General features: G+C 36.0%; 1 protein-coding gene across 18 annotated transcripts in view; it reads right to left on the reverse strand.

Moving 5' to 3' along the window:
- The window catches only part of MAPK10 (mitogen-activated protein kinase 10), a 379,515-nt gene that overhangs the window by 166,780 nt on the left and 194,314 nt on the right, over positions 1 to 18,421 (reverse strand). For 6 of the 18 annotated variants that reach the window (XM_067035995.1, XM_067036004.1, XM_067036008.1 and 3 more), the window contains exon 3: positions 5,354 to 5,452. The exons of 6 other annotated variants lie outside the window; for them this stretch is intronic. Coding sequence is in view for 6 of the 12 variants with exons in the window: in XM_067036001.1 (XP_066892102.1) it covers positions 5,381 to 5,446 (66 nt within the window). In the remaining 6 variants the exon portion in view is untranslated. The remainder of the gene's footprint in view (positions 1 to 5,353; positions 5,453 to 18,421) is intronic. 6 more of the 18 variants (XM_067036001.1, XM_067035992.1, XM_067035994.1 and 3 more) reach the window with 1 other exon arrangement.

The following is an 18,421-nucleotide window of genomic DNA, read 5'->3' on the forward strand; positions in this document are numbered from 1 at the left end:
ATTTTTTTCTTAGTTATACTTAGTTGCTACTCAGTTAAGTCAAAATACTGTATAACCGATAGAAGATTTCAAAAAGTTCATAATGGGACTAGAGAAAGACCTTCTAGTATAATGGCTGAGATTTCCAGTCCCATAATAAAACATAATTGAATTCTGTCTTGGTAATTAATGGCACTCTAAAGATTAAATGAAATAAAATCTTAATGAATTCACCATACATAGTAAGCATTTGGTAAATATTGGGGTGTTTTCTTTTCTCACTCGTTATTGTTCAGCCCATAGTTACCACTGAGGTTTTTTTGTTTGTTTGTTTGTTTGTTTTGCGGTACGCGGGCATCTCACTGTTATGGCCTCTCCCTTTGCAGAGCACAGGCTCCGGACGCGCAGGCTCAGCGGCCATGGCTCACGGGCCCAGCCGCTCCGCGGCACGTGGGATCCTCCCGGACCAGGGCACGAACCCGCGTCTCTTGCATCGGCAGGCGGACTCTCAACCACTGCGCCACCAGGGAAGCCCAGCACTGAGGTTTTTAACTCAAAGCAGAATAGGTTTACTTTATGTTTATAAGCCTAGCCACTCTCTACTGTGCTTTAGATTAGACAATGTGTTTTTGAGGAGAGTAACCATACTCACCCTGTATCCCTAATTTCTACAAGTTACAGATACATATTATAGGCACTGAGTAAAGATGTGTTGAATAAATGAATGATGGAACCAATCAATAATCAATCAGTCGTTGTGTAGATGTCTCCTTGCATAGACAATGTAAGAAGGCATGAAGAGTTTCTGTGTCCTAACAGAAAGAAGCCCACTAAGCTCAGTCCCTTTATTTCTAGTGTTACTTAGACTCATAATTGTTGATTCACTGATTTGAAACTTCTATCTCTCAGGCTTTCTGAAAATCAAGAAATCATTTTAAATGATTCATAACGAACTCATGCATCAGTAAACATTTAGAGAGGACAATAAGTTAATAACTTTTTAGATAAATGTTAGACTAACACTGATTTATGATTAGCAAATTAACCAAAATGCATATACACTTACAAGATGGTAAGATGTTGAGAAGTTGACTTGATTTTGAAAGGCAAGCAAATTTCCACTCAGGATACAGTGTTTTTCTGAGTTTTTATTTACCCTCTTTTACCCCAAAGCATTTATTGAACATTTACTGAATTAAGATAGAATTCCAGGCTTGGAAGACAAGGATGAAGATGCCCTGGCCCTGCCCCAGAGGCAGTCACCATTGAGTGGGGAAAACACAAACCTGTACAACCAATGGTAACACAAATCAGGATGTGGTAAATGCTGTAGACACCAGTGGGTGTGCATTAGGTTTCCCAACACACATTATCTCTCTGTGTATATATTTCTTATATTTCATGTGTATAAAGCCCAGTACTATTCAGTACAGCAGAGTTCCAAAAATAGCACTTTTCACAGATTTTTTTTAAAATTCATAGAGTGAAATTTAACAGTTCTGCCCTTCTTTATTTAATTGAGAAAAGCAGGCTAAGAAGTCTTACCTATTTCTCAGGAGGATCAAGAGCTTTTGCACTTTCAATTCCCTGTCAGTCTATATTTTTGTAAAGGATTCATACAAGTGCAAACTAAAGATTATTTTTTCATCATCTAAGACAAATTTCTCTCCAGAATATTACAAGAAACCTCTTGCCTGCAAAAGCTGCTTGATGTTTTTTAAAGAAAAAAGCAACAAAATTAATAGGAGTAGCTCAATGAATCCCTTGTTCTTCAAATAATTCAACTAAGAAAAAAAGGTTAATACTACTACAGATAATGTACATATTTACTGTCGATAAATAACTACCCGGGCAATTTTATTTTCTATATTTCCTGTGATTTCTTACTGATAACAGTGAAAAAATTATAAATATAATATAATTTTTTAAAGCCACAGATTAAGACTCAAGAGACGTGAATTCTGGATACACTTGATCACTAATTGTTGACAAGTTACTTAAAGGTCTTTGCGTATTGTCTGTGTGGCAAGAAGTTGGGAGCGACCTAACCCTGCTGGAGATGGTGTTAAATACCACTGCATACCAAGGATCCATGAGATAGCTCATGAAATGAGAAGCTTCCAAAGCACATAGTTTGAAAGTAAACCCAAGTAGATAATTCTGCCTCTAAAAATGAATACAGTATTTTCTTTAAATTACTAGAATACTAAATGAGGCTCAGAGCTACAGGAAAGAAAAAAATAAACATTATCATCAAATAAAAATTCTACCCGGAAAGTAAATAAAGCACTCTGAGTCACAACTAGAAATATTCTGCTTGCTATGATATTTTTAAGTTATAGAATATGCATGTATATTTTCTAGATATCAAAAGCTCATAGTAAGCAAAAAAATCAGAGTCATTAAGAAAGTTCATGCTTCACTTCTCTTTATTCCTTTGCTTTAAAAGAACTCTTCCTAGAAATAGACATTCTGCATCTGTACCCAAATTTTGGGAGCTGATTTTAAAAAAACTTCAACCTACATAAAAACTCTTTGGATTAAAAGTAATAGCTGAAGTTTTAAGACTTTTAATTGATAATTTTTGAAATTCAGACTTAATCTTGAAATATGTAAAAAATAAACTTTTTTGTTTGTTTGTGGTTTGTTTCTTAAGTACTAATGCCCATGGTAAATGGCTAGGATCATGGACACTAAGGAAATGGCTCACAGTCATACAGCTTGCAAACGGTAGGCCCAGATATTTTAACCAGAAATTCAGGTCTGCCCATTTTTCACCAGGGCACTATCACAGTTGGAATTGATTGCATTAACCAAACATATATCATTCATTCATCAAGCAAATATTTGGTGCAAGCCCACACTATGCCAGATACTATTCTTAGTGCTACAGTACAGCAGTGTGCAAAAGAGACAAACTCTCAACCATGTGCTGCTAATTGTTCAACAACTGGCTGGGGGTGAGAGAGAGGAGAGAACTTATCTGCAGCAATTGTTTATTTACACAATGTACATATTCCTATCATGACAAAGTTCAATCTACCAACTTGACATCATTGAACTTAAAGCTGAGAAGGGATATGCACAATCAACTCTTGTGAGCCTATGTGAGCTCACAGCACACCACTGAAAAAAAAAATCCCTGCCCAACTGCAAAATGCATTCTAGCAGAGAGAGAGAGAAGCGATGCACTAGTTACATATATAGTGTATCAGATACCAAAAAGTGTTACGGAGGGAAAAAAATAGAGAGACAGGGAAGTTGGGTAGTCGGTGTGGGGTAGGCAGTGTAGATTAGGAAGGGGCAATTTTAAGTAGGATAGGCAGGAAAGACTCCCTTAAAAATGACACTTGAGCCAAGTCCTGAAGGTGGTGAAGGCGTGAGCCAAGTGGATAATAAAGGAAGAGCATTTGAAGGAGGGGTGTCTAGATGGCTACATGGCAAAGGCTTGTGTATTTATTTTAAGAATTTTTACCATAAGTGAGATAGGAAGACATCTCACCTGACTGGAAGGTTTTTTTTTTTTTTTGCTTTTTTTTGTTTTTAACCAAGGAGTGCCATGATCTCACTTATATTTTTCAAATATCACTCTTGCTGATGTTTTGAGAGTAAACCATTTGGGGGTGAGCAAAAGTGGAAGCTCTTACAATAATCCAGATTTGGATCAGAGTGGTGGTGGAGAAAGCGGTGAGAAGTAGTGAGATTCCAGATATATTTTTAAAGTAGAGCCAACAGAATCTGCTGACAGATTGGATGCAAATTATTGTCCAAAAGATGATTCTGAAGATTTTGCTCTAAGCAACTGGAAAGATGGATTTAGCATTTACTGAATTAGAGCAGAGCAATTTTGGAGGAAAGATCAAGGGTTTGGTTTGGTATATGTATCATTTGCTATGCCTATTAGCCATCTGAGCTGAGATGTAGAACAAGCAATTGGGTTTATGAGTCTGGTTTCAGGGAGAGGTTTGTGTTGGAGATATAACTGTGGAGTATTCAAGATACTGATAATATTTAAAACAGTAGGACTCAATGGGAGCACCAAAAGAGTGGATGTAAATTTATTTAAGATTTAGTTAGCTATTTAACAAAAATATATTCCAGCACTGTACTCAGTGCTATGCAAGTATTAGCTCACTTAATTCTCATAAACCTAGAAGATAGGTACTATTACTTTTTTCCCTTTTTACAAATAAACTGAAGCACAGCCAGGTTAACTAACTTGCCCAAGCTCACAAGTAAATGGCTAATCAGTGGCAGATTTGGAATTTCTAAACCAAGCTGTACAGATCCAGAGTTCTAGTTAGAGAAGAGAAGTTATCGGAAAGTCTGAGGCTTTTGGCACTGCAAGAATTTACAGGTCAGGGAGAGGAAACAGACAGTAAATCCCATTCATAGCACATAACACATTTTGCTTTTCCATAGAAATTCTAACTACGCTCAGGGAGAATAGATTTACCAAAGTTTTGTTCCCTTTTTATTTTTATATACTTTCTATAATCAGTACATGTTACTTCTAGAATCAGAAAATATTGTATTAAACTAATAGAAGTTGCAGAGTTTTTCTTTAAACCTTGTTTCAATGGATGCATGTCATTCTCTGTTTACAGCCCATCTTGATGAGAACATGCAATGAAAATCATTACAGAAAAAAACAGAAGTGCTCTCTGCTTGGGGTATGAATAGAGTTACCATGAAATTTACTGACCAAATAAAAATTCCTGAGAGTAAAAATGAGCACTATTAATTATGCTATGACAACAGGCTTAAGTTAGAACTACCTAAACATACTTAGAGTAGGTACATGTGCCCCAGCTGGGCTCTTTCTTAAGAATATCACTTGTATGAACACAGGAGTGCAAACTCTTATCTGATCCATGCACAACACCTTCTCACTAGTGTTCACTGTAGGTTAAAGATACCTTTATTAGTCATTATTGTTGTTTTATCTTTGTTATCAACTACTGGTTAGAACTGAACATCAGAAAACAAACTGAGCACTACCTACATATTATTATTTTTCAGTATTAGAGATACTCTACTTGGGGCTCATCAGTTCTTGGATGAAAACTAATATCATAGACGTTAGCTAGTTTGATGAATAAAATCACATTTTAAGGATTTGAAAAAGACATATTAGTGATGTTAAATCTAGTAAGAAATCACTTTATACAGTGATCAAGTACTATATTTATAAACATTAAAAAGAATTCTCTTCATTCCTATTCTAACATAAATGAACTGGGGGAAGAAAAAAGCATCTGGGTACCAGCTTCTACTTCCTAAGCTACTTTTAACATTACATAAACATTAACTTTAGTGTGGAACATTTGCAAGATGGGATGGCAAAATGGAAATACAAGTGAATATACTGTACCTTGTTTTACCTGTAAGGAACACACACCTGACAAAAGGCAATTTTCACATCCAAGGTTGGTTCACTGCAGTAGTACAATAAATGGAGGCTCATAAATACCTATAGAAAAAAATGGGGGCATGAATTTCCAAATCACCTAACTCTTCATTATTGAATAGCATAAACTTTAGTATAATTTGAATTATACACAAGGTTTCATGCACTGCATATATTCAGCATAATCCTTGTCCAGACCAGTACTAGGTACTTTTCACAAATTGTAAATATTAAATAATAAAATAAGGTTAAAAAATGTCCTATCTTCTATAATGATCAATGTCATCACAATCATAAAGATCAGATATAAGAAACTGGATATACCTAATATGTTAAAGTTAAGTACATCCTATTATAGAGCACTTTCAGTTCTAGGCATCTAATTTTTAAAAATTCTCAAATACATGCTCAAGAGGATATATATATAAGAGTATTTGTTGTAGAATAAAGGGGCTATTAAATAAAATTTAATTTATAATAAAATTACAAACAGTACTTGGAATAATTGAATCAAAGCTTAGGGTATCAGCATGGAAAATATTTCAAACATGATGTTGAGTGGGAAAAAAAAACAGCTTTCAAAAAAGTATGAATATCACTGTATTATTAATGTAAAATCTTAAAGTACACAAAATAATATACATTGCTTTGTTATCTAACCATATAACCATAGATTAAAGAAAATAGGACACTATATTAACATGTATTTAATCTTGGTGGTAAGTACAAAGATTTCAATATATTGCTTTCTGTATGTTTAAAATATTTTTTAATGTTGTAAAGTTTTAAGGAGAGGATAATAATCTAACAGTGGAAATGCCAAATTAGGTACTGGGTTATTTTGGAATGATGAGTCAGCATCAGAAAAACCCAACCAAAATCTTTTTCAGTTCAATTAAACACTTTGTTGAATATGTATTGTGTGCAAGATACAATTCTGTGAGATTAAACAATTTTAAAACCACTATTGACACAAGACTTCTATTTCTGGCAATATGAATGATTAGATATCTTGAAAACCACTTTCAGTGCAAAACTTCTAGAAAGCTTAGGTGAAATAGACAAAATGGCAAAGAAAAAAAAAGGCAAGAAAAATTCTGAGAGGCTGAAAGCAATGTGAAAGGATCCATGCAGAGAAGTAAGTAAGCTGAAACTGTCACTCGTCCTCAGACCATCTGCTGATGTCTGAATATCAGAAATTTAGCTTTTAAAGGGCAGCATGCAGAGTACAGGAACCAAAGCTTGGAAGCTATCTATGGTGGGAAGTTACAGCAGAGACACCTGCATAAAGTTTACTATAGAGAGTTTCAAACAAAATTCTGGAGCAAGCAAAACAATCCCGGAAGGAAGGTCTGAATTGCAAGAAAAAATATTTTACATTGGAACCTGTGTAGATTTTTTAAATACAAGGAAGAATGAAAGGACTAGAATATATGAGACATTTCTGAAGACGAATAAGGTGGGTATTTGTGGAGGTTGGGGAGGGAGCTGCTCTACCAGAGATCAGGATTTAAAATAAAGTTGTAGTAAGTAAGGTGCATGGCGTGGATACAGAGATAGACTACTGATTAATAGAATAGAGAGCCCAGAAACAGACACATACGTATATGGAAACTGATTATGTCAAATTATGTTAATATAGACATTTAACCCTGATTGTATTAAAGATATCGGGGTAAAGGAGAGACTATACATTAAACCAAGCTGAGACAATTGGTCATAAATATTGGGGCAAGGGGAGGGAGGAATTGTCCTTGTTAGAGACAATTCTCTACGGGCTTCTCATATTCCTGCACATATTACAGGCAGAGGCACTGGCTGCCTTTTTTCCAGACTATCTTCTCAAGGATAGTTATAGAGCAAACATATCTCCCTCTGGAGCATAAGGCAGGTTTGATTGCTCTCAAGTATAATATAGATAAGGTGTCCCTCTGGGGCAAAGGTCAGGCATGCTAATCACCCACCATAAGAGATTTGGGTTCCCTAAGCTTGGGGTTCCTCTTCTATAACACCACTCACTGTATATGCAATAGTCACCTGACCTTCTTTGAGTCGCCCTGTGGGAAATGAGCCTGAGAAACTGGCATGAATTCTGACACTCTAGCTCCTGTTATTAACGTGAGTAGTAAACAACTTTGATCTGACCCAGGAATCACTTATCTTCCGCCAGCATTCATGAAACTGTGGCAAGCTACCTTGTTAGCTTGCAGGTAGGGTAAAATCTAAAACTCTTCAAAGTTCTTGACAACCTCTACCTCATATTGCATACAAAACACAATTCCAGATGGATTGAAATTTTCAGGAAAGGCCAAACTTTAAATAATATAGAAGGAAATGTAGTTGAATGTCTGAGGGAATACATCATAAATAATATGTAAATATGCTAAGTTAAAAAGGAAACTACTGATAAAATAGACTATTTAAAATGAATCATTTCTGTTTATGAAAAAATGTGATAAAGAAGTAGGCCATAAATTTAGAAAAAATATTTGAAACACATAAAACCAGAGGAAGATTTATCCAGAATCTATAAAGAGCTCCTAAAATACAAGAGGAAAAAGACAAAGAACCCAACAGAAGAATGGGCAAACAATATGGATTATATTTTATTAAAAAAAGAAATATAAAAGGGCTCATAAATATATGTGTAATTTAAAGCTACATTGAGATACTATTTTGTACCTATCATATTAATAAAAACTGAAAAGTATGATAATATTCAGTTTTTGCAAAGCAGTTGATCAGATAGGAATATTTATACACTGCTGATAATTTTGGCAGTTGGAACAACCAAATTTAGGGGGAAAATAGCATTATACAGTAAACTTGTGCATAGCCTAACACCCACCAATTCTACTTCTACACATACTTCCAGAGAAATTCTTGCATTTTGCTACCAAGATATATATAAAAGGCAGTTCATTAGAATACTTTTGTAATAGCAAAATAAATAAATAATAAAAATTAATACTGGAAAAAAATAATCACAGAAAGACCAATGAATAAATAAACTATTTTACATTCATTTAGTGGAATACCATATGGTAATGAAATGGTTGTATAAAGAAACAAATATCAACGTGTCAAATATAAACAAGGTAAATGAATGAAAAGAAGTCATGGGTAACTTCACGAAAGTTACAAAATATTCACAACTAAACAATATATTATTTAAGATTTTTTTTACTATTATAAAACTATAAAGAAAAGCAAAAGAATAAAAAAATGTGAAATTCAAGAGATTGGTTATCTCCTAGGGAGGGGAAGAACACCCCTAGAAAGGGGTATGCAGGGGTTTTCAATGGTATTCGTTATGACTACTTTGAGCTGAGTAGTGACATCATGCAATATTATTTCATTATTATTCTTTAAACCCTACAGGTATAAAATATATGCTATTTGATATGTCTGTGATATTTTATAATAGAAAAAGGTTCAAGTGACACAAGGAACAAGGTCCTTCATTCTCTTGCTAGGCATTGTAATCTCTTCATGGATGTCTGGAACCAAAACGCTTGTAAAGCCACTAATAGGAAATGACCTTGAGAAGAAATGCTGAGCAGTGTAAAGCAGAACAACAGAAAGAACTCTGTGTTTGATGATACCACTAAGCTACTGAATTAAGAAATTCTGGATTTTTCTAATTCTAGACTTTCTGTTATATGAGAAACTAAATCCCTTACAGGAAAAAATAAGTTACTAAAATACAGTCATAAAATAAGTAAAAAGTAAAACAAAACAAGAAAAGAAACAATTTACTCCTCAAATTTCAATCTGTGAGATTATTTTATTGCATTTCCATGAGATTCATGTGTAGTTTTTGCCAGATAGTTACCTCCACTTCTTATTTTTAATTTTTTAAAAATTTAGTTTGCCCAGGTATAATTTACACACAGCAAAATGAACAGTTCTAAAGTGTGCAGGTTGATGAGTTTTGACAAATGCATATATCCATGTAACTCACATTGAAATAAAGGTAAAGTCTGAAAATCCCCGTATCCTTTTCTTGACAATAGTCCCCACCCCCTATGCAACAATGTTCTAATTTTTTTCTCTATATAGATTAGTTTTTCTTGTCCTAGAACTCATATAAATGAAATCATACAGTATATACTCTTTTTCGTTGGGCTTCTTTTAGAATTCATCCATGTTGGCATAAGTATCAGTAGTTGTTCTTTTTTTTGCTGAGTAAAATGTATCAGTTCATATTCTCTATTCTGCTTTTAGACATTTTAGGCGTTTCTATTTTTTGGATATCAATAATGCTGCACGAACATTTATATACATGTATTTTTGCACAAATATATTTTCATTTCTTTTGGGAAAAATACCTAAATAAGGAATTGTTGGATCGTGGGATAGGAATATATTTAACTTATTAAAAATTGTCAGACACATTGTCCACGTCCTGTAGCAATGCATAAAAATTCAGTTGCTTCACATCCTTGCCAACATTTGGTGTTATCAGTTTTCTAAATTTTAATCATTCTAGTGAGTGTTTAGTAGTATCTTATTATGGTTTTATTTTTTATTTCCCTGATGACTAATAGTGTTGAGAATGTTTCTCATGAGTTTATTGGCCATTTATTTATCTTACTTGGTAGAGTGACTCTTCAAGTATAATATTTTGCCCATTTGGTGGGACTGTGGGTGGCGGAAGTGAGTTGTATTTTTATACAAATTGTAGAAATTCTCTATTTCAGATTAAAGTTTACTGTCAGTTACATGTATTATGAATATTTTCTTTCAGTCTGTAGTTTGCATACTCAGCTTATTGATGCTGTCTTTTAGTGAGTAATATTTAATTTTTATGAAATTTATTTTATGATTTATTTTCCTTTTATTATTAGTGCTTTCTTGATTTTCTCAAGGGATCTTTCCCAAAGTTCATGAGGATATTCTTCCACATTTTCTTCATGAAGCTTTATATTGTTGATTTTACTTTTAGGTCTACGATACCTCTCCAATTAATTTTAATTCATGGTGTGATGTATATGCTGAGGTTCACTTTTATTGCTTAATGATACGCAGTTGTTCAAGCATTCTTAGTGAAAAGGCTTTCCTTTCCATATTGAGTTGTCTTGCTGCCTTGGTTAAAAATTCAGTTGATTGTACCAATGCAAGTCTATTTCAGGATTCTATTCTATTCCATTTATCTGTTGTCTGTCTTCACCCTAATACCATCCTGTCTTGATAAGTGTAGCTTTATAATAGTCTTAAAATTAGGTAAGTCCCCAAATTTTCTTTCTCTTTTATTTTTGGGACTATTCTAGGCCTCTGCATTTCCACATTAATTTTAAAATCAGGCTAACATTTCAAAATTTAAAAAAATCCTTCTAGAATTTTTATTGGGATTGCATCAGAACTATAGCTCAACTGGGAAAGAATAGATATCTTAATATTGGGTGTTTTATCCACAATCATAGTATATTTGTCCATTTACTTCAGTTCTAATTTATCTCAGGAATCTTTTGTAGCTTACAGTATAAAGATAGACATTATATTTTTTTAAATTTATTCTTTAGCATTTATATTTTTTGATGCTATTGTAAATGGCATATTTTCATTTCCATTTCCTAAATGCTCATTTCTAAAAATAAAATTGATTTCTGTAAGTGACCTTGTATCTAGAACCATATTAAATTCACTTATTAAATCTAGTAAATATTTTGTTGATGGTTTAGGATTTTCTTTATACACAGAAATGTCATCTGCAAGTGAAGACAGTTTTTGCTTTTTCCTTTCTGATCTGACTTTTCTTGCCTAATTGTCCTGCCTCCAGTACAATATTGAAGAGAAGTGATGATTTGTTGATAATCTCTGCCTTTTTACAGGTACACTGATCCATTTTCATTTAAAGTAATTATGGATGTTATTGAGTTTAAGTCTACCATCATACAATTAGTTTTGTATTTTATCCCTATATTCTTTTTTTAGCTTTATTGAAGTATAACTGACAAATAAATTGTTTAAGACATTTAAAGTATTCAATATGATGACTTGATACATGCATACGTTGTGAAAGGACTTCACCCATCTAGTTAATTCACACATCCATCACCTCACATATTCCCTGCCCCCTTTATTTGTGAGAACATTTAAGTTCTACTCTCTAGGAAGTTTTGATTATATAATACAGTGCTATGAACTATAGTCACCATGTTATACATTAGATCCTCTTATGAATCTTACTCAACTTATAATGATAGTCTGTGCCCTATTACCAACGTCTACCTACCCTATTCCTCCTCCCCCACCAAGCCAGTGGCAATCACTTATCTACTCTCTGGTTTCTATACCTTGGCTATAGTGAATAATGCTGCAGTGAACATGGGAGTACAGATAACTCTCTGAGATAATGGTTTATTTTCTTTGGATATATATCCAGAAATGGGATTTCTGGATCATATGGTAGTTATATTTTCAATTTCTTTTTTTAAACATCTTTATTAGAGTATAATTGCATTACAATCGTGTCAGTTTCTGCTTTATAACAAAGTGAATCAGTTATACATATACATATATCCCCATATCTCTTCCCTCTTGCATCTCATTCCCTCTCACCATCCCTATCACACCACTCTAAGTGGTCACAAAGCACCGAGCTGATCTCCCTGTGCTATGCAGCTGCATCCCACTAGCTATCTATTTTACGTTTGGTAGTGTATATATGTCCATGCCACTCTCTCACTTTGTCCCAGCTTATCCTTCCCCCCTCCCCATATCCTCAACTCCATTCTCTAGTAGGTCTGCATATTTATTCCCGTCTTGCCCCTAGGTTCTTCTGACCATTTTCTTTTCTTTTCTTTTTTTAAATTTTTAACATTGCATATATATGTGTTAGCATACGGTATTTGTTTTTCTCTTTCTGACTTACTTCACTCTGTATAACAGTCTCTAGGTCCATCCACCTCACTATAAATAACTCAGTTTCACTCCTTTTTATGGCTGAGTAATATTCATTGAATATATGTGACACATTTTGTTTATCCATTCATCTGTTGATAGACACTTAGGTTGCTTCCATGTCCTGTCTATTGTAAATAGAGCTGCAATGAACATTTTGGTACATGACTGTTTTTAAATTATGGTTTTCTCAGGCTATATGCCCAGTAGTGGGATTGCTGGGTCGTATGGTAGTTCTATTTGTAGTTTTTTAAGGAACCTCCATACTGTTCTCTATAGTGGCTGTATCAATTTACATTCCCACCAACAGTGCAAGATGATTCCCTTTTCTCCACACCCTTTCTAGGATTTATTGCTTGTAGATTATTTGATGATGGCCATTCTGACCAGTGTGAGATGATATCTCATTGTAGTTTTGATTTGCATTTCTCTAATGATTAATGATGTTGACCAATCTTTCATGTGTTTGTTGGCAATCTGTATATCTTCTTTGGAGAAATCTCTATTTAGGTTTTCTGCACATTTTTGGATTGGGTTGTTTGTTTTTTGATATTGAGTTGCATGAGTTGCTTGTATATTTTGGAGATTAATCCTTTGTCAGTTGCTTCATTTGCAAGTATTTTCTCCCATTCTGAGGGTTGTCTTTTGGTCTTGTTTATGGTATCCTTTGCTGTGCAAAATCTTTTAAGTTTCATTAGGTGCCATTTGTTTATTTTTGTTTTTATTTCCATTTCTCTAGGAGGTGGGTCAAAAAGGATCTTGCTGTGATTTATATCACAGAGTGTTCTGCCTATGTTTTCCTCTAAGAGTTTGATGGTGTCTGGCCTTACATTTAGGTCTTTAACCCATTTTGAATTTCTTTTTGTGTATGGTGTTAGGGAGTGTTCTAATTTCATTCTTTTACATATACCTGTCCAGTTTTCCCAGCACCACATATTGAAGAGGCTGTCTTTTCTCTGTATATTCTTGCCTCCTTTATCAAAGATAAGGTGACCATATGTGCGTGGGTTTATCTCTGGGCTTTCTATCCTGTTCCATTGATCTATATTTCTGTTTTTGTGCCAGTATCATAATGTCTTGATTACTGTAGCTTTGTAGCATAGTCTGAAGTCAGGGAGCCTGATTCCTCCAGCTCCATTTTTCTTTCTCAAGATTGCTTTGGCTATTCAGGGTCTTTTGTGTTTCCATACAAATTGTGAAATTTTTTGTTCCAGTTCTGTAAAAAATGCCAGTGGTAGTTTGATAGGGATTGCATTGAATCTGTAGATTGCTTTGGGTAGTAGAGTCATTTTCACAATGTGGATTCTTCCAATCCAAGAACATGATATATCTCTCCATATATTTGTATTATCTTTAATTTCTTTCATCAGTGTCTTATAATTTTCTGCATACAGGTCTTTTGTATCCTTAGGTAGATTTACACCTAGATATTTTATTCTTTTTATTGCAATAGTAAATGGCAGTGTTTCCTTAATTTCACTTTTAGATGTTTCATCAATAGTGTATAGGAATGCAAGAGATTTCTGTGCATTAATTTTGTATCCTGCTACTTTACCAGATTCATTAATTAGCTCTAATAGTTTTCTGGTAGCATATTTAGGATTCTCTATGTATAGTATCATGTCATCTGCAAACAGTGACAGCTTTACTTCTTCTTTTCCAATTTGGATTCCTTTTATTTCTTTTTCTTCTCTGATTTCTGTGGCTGAAACTTCCAAAACTATGTTGAATAATAGTGGTGAGAGTGGGCAACCTTGTCTTGTTCCTGATCTTAGTGGAAATGGTTTCAGGTTTTCACCATTGAGGACGATATTGGCTGTGGGTTTTTCATATATGGCCTTTATTATGTTGAGGAAAGTTCCCTTTATGCCTACTTTCTGAAGGCTTTTTATCATAAATGGGTGTTGAATTTTGTCAAAAGCTTTCTCTGCATCTATTGAGATGATCATGTTTTTTCTCCTTCAATTTGTTAATATGGTGTATTATGTTGATTGATTTGCATATATTGAAGAATCCTTGCATTCCTGGGATATACACCACCTGATCATAATGTATGATCCTTTTAATGTGTTGTTCGATTCTGTTTGCTAGTATTTTGTTAAGGATTTTTGCATCTACATTCATCAGGGTTATTGGCCTGTAGTTTTCTTTCTTTGTGACGTCTTTGTCTAGTTTTGGTATCAGGGTGATGGTGGCCTCATAGAATGAGTTTGGGAGTGTTCTCCCTCTGCTATCTTTTGGAAGAGTGTGAGAAGGATAGGTGTTAGCTCTTCTCTAAATGTTTGATAGAATTCGCCTGTGAAGCCATCTGGTCCTGGGCTTTTGTTTGTTGGAAGATTTTTAATCACAGTTTCAGTTTCAGTGCTTGTGATTGGTCTGTTCATATTTTCTATTTCTTCCTGGTTCAGTCTCGGCAGGTTGTGCATTTCTAAGAATTTGTCCATTTCTTCCAGGTTGTCCATTTTATTGGCATAGACTTGCTTCTAGTAATCTCTCATGATCCTTTGTATTTCTGCAGCGCAGTTGTTACTTCTCCTTTTTCCTTTCTAATTCTATTGATTTGAGTCTTCTCCCTTTTTTTCTTGATGTGTCTGGCTAATGGTTTATCAATTTTGTTTATCTTCTCAAAGTACCAGCTTTTAGTTTTATTGATCTTTGCCATTGTTTCCTTCATCTCTTTTTCACTTATTTCTGATCTGACCTTTATGATTTCTTTCCTTCTGCTAACTTTGGGGTATTTTTCTTCTTCTTTCTCTAATTGCTTTAGGTGTAAGGTTACATTGTTTATTTGAGATGTTTCTTATTTCTTAAGGTAGGCTTGTATAGCTATAAACTTCCCCCCTAGAATTGCTTTTGCTGCATCACATAGGTTTTGGGTCATTGTGTTTTCATTGTCATTTGTGTCTAGGTATTTTTTCATTTCCTCTTTGATTTCTTCAGTGATCTCTTGGTTATTAAGTAGTGTTTTTTTCAGCCTCCATGCGTTTGTTTTTCTTACAGAATTTTTCCTGTAATTGATATCTAGTCTCATAGCATTGTGGTTGGAAAAGATACTTAATATGATTTCAATTTTTTAAAATTTACCAAGGCTTGATTTGTGACCCAATATATGATCTATCCTTGAGAATGTTCCATGAGCACTTGAGAAGAATGTGTATTCTATTGTTTCTGGATGGAATGTCCTATAAATATCAATTAAGTCCATCTTGTTTAATGTATCATTTAAAGCTTGTGTTTCCCTATTTATTTTCATTTTGGATGATCTGTCCATTGGTGAAAGTGGGGTGTTAAAGTCCCCTACTATGATTGTGTTACAGTCTATTTCCCCTTTTATGGCTGTTAGTATTTGCCTTATGTATTGAGGTGCTCCTATGTTCGGTGCATATTTATTTACAATTGTTATAATTTCTTCTTGGATTGATCCCTTGATCATTATGTAGTGTTCTTCTTTGTCTCCTGTGATAGTCTTTGTTTTAAAGTCTATTTTGTCTGCTATGAGAATTGCTACTCCAGCTTTCTTTTGATTTCCATTTGCATGGAATATTTTTTCCATCACCTTTCATACAGGCTGTATGTGTCCCTGGGTCTGAAGTGGGTCTCTTGTAGACAGCATATATACGGGTCTTGTTTTTGTATCCATTCAGCCAGTCTATGTCTTTTGGTTGGAGCATTTAATCCATTTACATTTAAGGTAATTATTGATATGTATGTACCTATTACCATTTTCTTAATTATTTTGGCTTTATTATTGTAGGTCTTTTCCTTCTGTTGTGTGTCTTGCCAAGAGAAGTTCCTTTAGCATTTTTGTAAAGCTGGTTTGGTGATGCTGAATTCTCTTAGCTTTTGCTTGTCTGTAAAGCTTTTAATTTATCTGTCAAATCTGAATGAGATGTTTGCTGGATAGAGTAATCTTTATTGTAGGTTTTTCTCTTTCGTCACTTTAAATATATCCTTCCAGGTCACTTATCCTTTCTTCTGCCTCAGTTATTCTGCTATTGATCCCTTCTAGAGAATTTTAAATTTCATTCATTGTGTTGTTCATCATTGTTTGTTTGCTCTTCAGTTCTTCTAGGTCCTTGTTAAACGTTTCTTGTATTTTCTCTATTTCCAAGATTTTGCATCATCTTTACTATCAGTATTCTGAATTCTTTTTGAAGTAGACTGCCTATTTCCTTTACATTTATTAGGTCTGGTGGGTTTTTACCTTGCTCCTTCATCTGCTGTGTGTTACTCTGTCTTCTCATTTTGCTTAACTGGCTGTGTTTGGGGTCTCCTTTTTGCAGGCTGCAGGTTCGTAGTTCCTGTTATTTTTGGTGTCTGCCCCCAGTGGCTACGGTTGGTTCAGTCAGTTGTGTAGGCTTCCTGGTGGAGGGGAGTAGTGCCTGTGTTCTGGTGGATGAGGCTGGATCTTGTCTTTCTGGTGGTCAGGTCAACGTCTGGTGGTGTGTTTTGAGGTGTCTGTGGCCTTATTATGATTTTAGGCAGCCTCTGTGCTAATGGATGGGGTTGTGCTCCTGTCTTGCTAGTTGTTTGGCATAGGGTGTCATGCACTTTAGCTTGCTGGTCGTTGAGTGAAGCTTGGTCTTGGCATTGAGATGGAGATTTCTGGGAGATTTTTGCCATTTGATATTATGTGGAGCTGGGAGGTCTCTTGTAGACCAATGCCCTGAACTTGGCTCTCCCACCTTAATGGCACAGCCCTGACACCTGTCTGGAACACCAAGAGCCTGTCCTCCACACGGCTCAGAATAAAAGGGAGAAAAGAAAAGAAAAGAGGGCTTCCCCGGTGGCGCAGTGGTTGAGAATCCGCTTGCTAATGCAGGGGACACGGGTTCGTGCCCCGGTCCGGGAAGATCCCACATGCCGCAGAGCGTCTGGGCCCATGAGCCATGGTCGCTGAGCCTGCGTGTCCGGAGCCTGTGCTCCGCAACGGGAGAGGCCACAACAGTGAGAGGCCCGCGTACCGCAAAAAAAAAAAAAAAAAAAAAAAGGGAAGAAAGAAAGAAGATAAAGTAAAATAAAATAAAGTTATTAAAATAAAAATTAATTATTAAGAAAAAATTTTTTAAATAATTAAAAAAAAACCAAAATGGACAGACAGAACCCTAGGACAAATGGTAAAAGCAAAGCTATTCAGACAAAAATCACACACAGAAGTATACACATACACACTCACAAAAAGAGAAAAAGGGAAAAAAACATATATATCGTTGCTCCCAAGTCCACCTCCTCAGTTTGAGATGATTCGTTGTCTATTCAGGTATTCCACAGAGGCAGGGTACATCAAGTTGATTGTGGAGATTTAATCAGCTGCTCCTGGGTCTGCTGGGAGAAATTTCCCTGTCTCTTCTTTATTCGCACAGCTCCCAGGGTTCAGCTTTGGATTTGGACCCGCCTCTTTGTGCAGGTCACCTTAGGGCATCTGTTCTTCGCGCAGACAGGACGGGGTTAAAGGAGCAGCTGACTCAGGGGCTCTGGCTCACTCAGGCCGGGGGGAGGGAAGGGTACGGATGCGGGGCGAGCCTGCGGCGGCAGAGGCCAGCGTGATGTTGCACCAGCCTGAGGCGCGCCGTGCGTTCTCCCGGGGAAGTTGTCCCTGGATCCCGGGACCCTGGCAGTGGCGGGCTGCACAGGCTCCCAGGAGGGGCGGTGTGGAGAGTGACCTGTGGTCGCACACAGCGTTCTTGGTGGCGGCAGCAGCAGCCTTAGCGTCTCATGCCCATCTCTGGGGTCTGCGCTGGTAGCGCGGCTCGCTCCCGTCTCTGGAGCTCCTTTAAGCAGCACTCTTAATCCCCCTCTCCTCGCGCACCAGGAAACCAAGAGGCAAGAAAAAGTCTCTTCTCTTCGGCAGTTCCAGACTTCTCCCATACTCCCTCCCGGCTAGCTGTGGCGCACTAACCCCTTCAGGCTGTGTTCACGCTGCAAACCCCAGTCCTCTCACTGGGATCCGCCCGAGGCTCAGTTCCCAGCCCCGCCCGTCCCGGCGGGTGAGCAGACAAGCCTCTCGGGCTGGTGAGTACCGGTCGGCACCGATCCTCCATGTGGGAATCTCTCTGCTTTGCCCTCCGCACCCTGTTGCTGTGCTCTCCTCCGTGGCTCCAAAGCTTCCTGCCTCTGCCACCCACA

The sequence above is a fragment of the Kogia breviceps genome, chromosome 6 (assembly GCF_026419965.1).
Source record: "Kogia breviceps isolate mKogBre1 chromosome 6, mKogBre1 haplotype 1, whole genome shotgun sequence".
Taxonomy (NCBI): Eukaryota; Metazoa; Chordata; class Mammalia; order Artiodactyla; family Physeteridae; genus Kogia; species Kogia breviceps.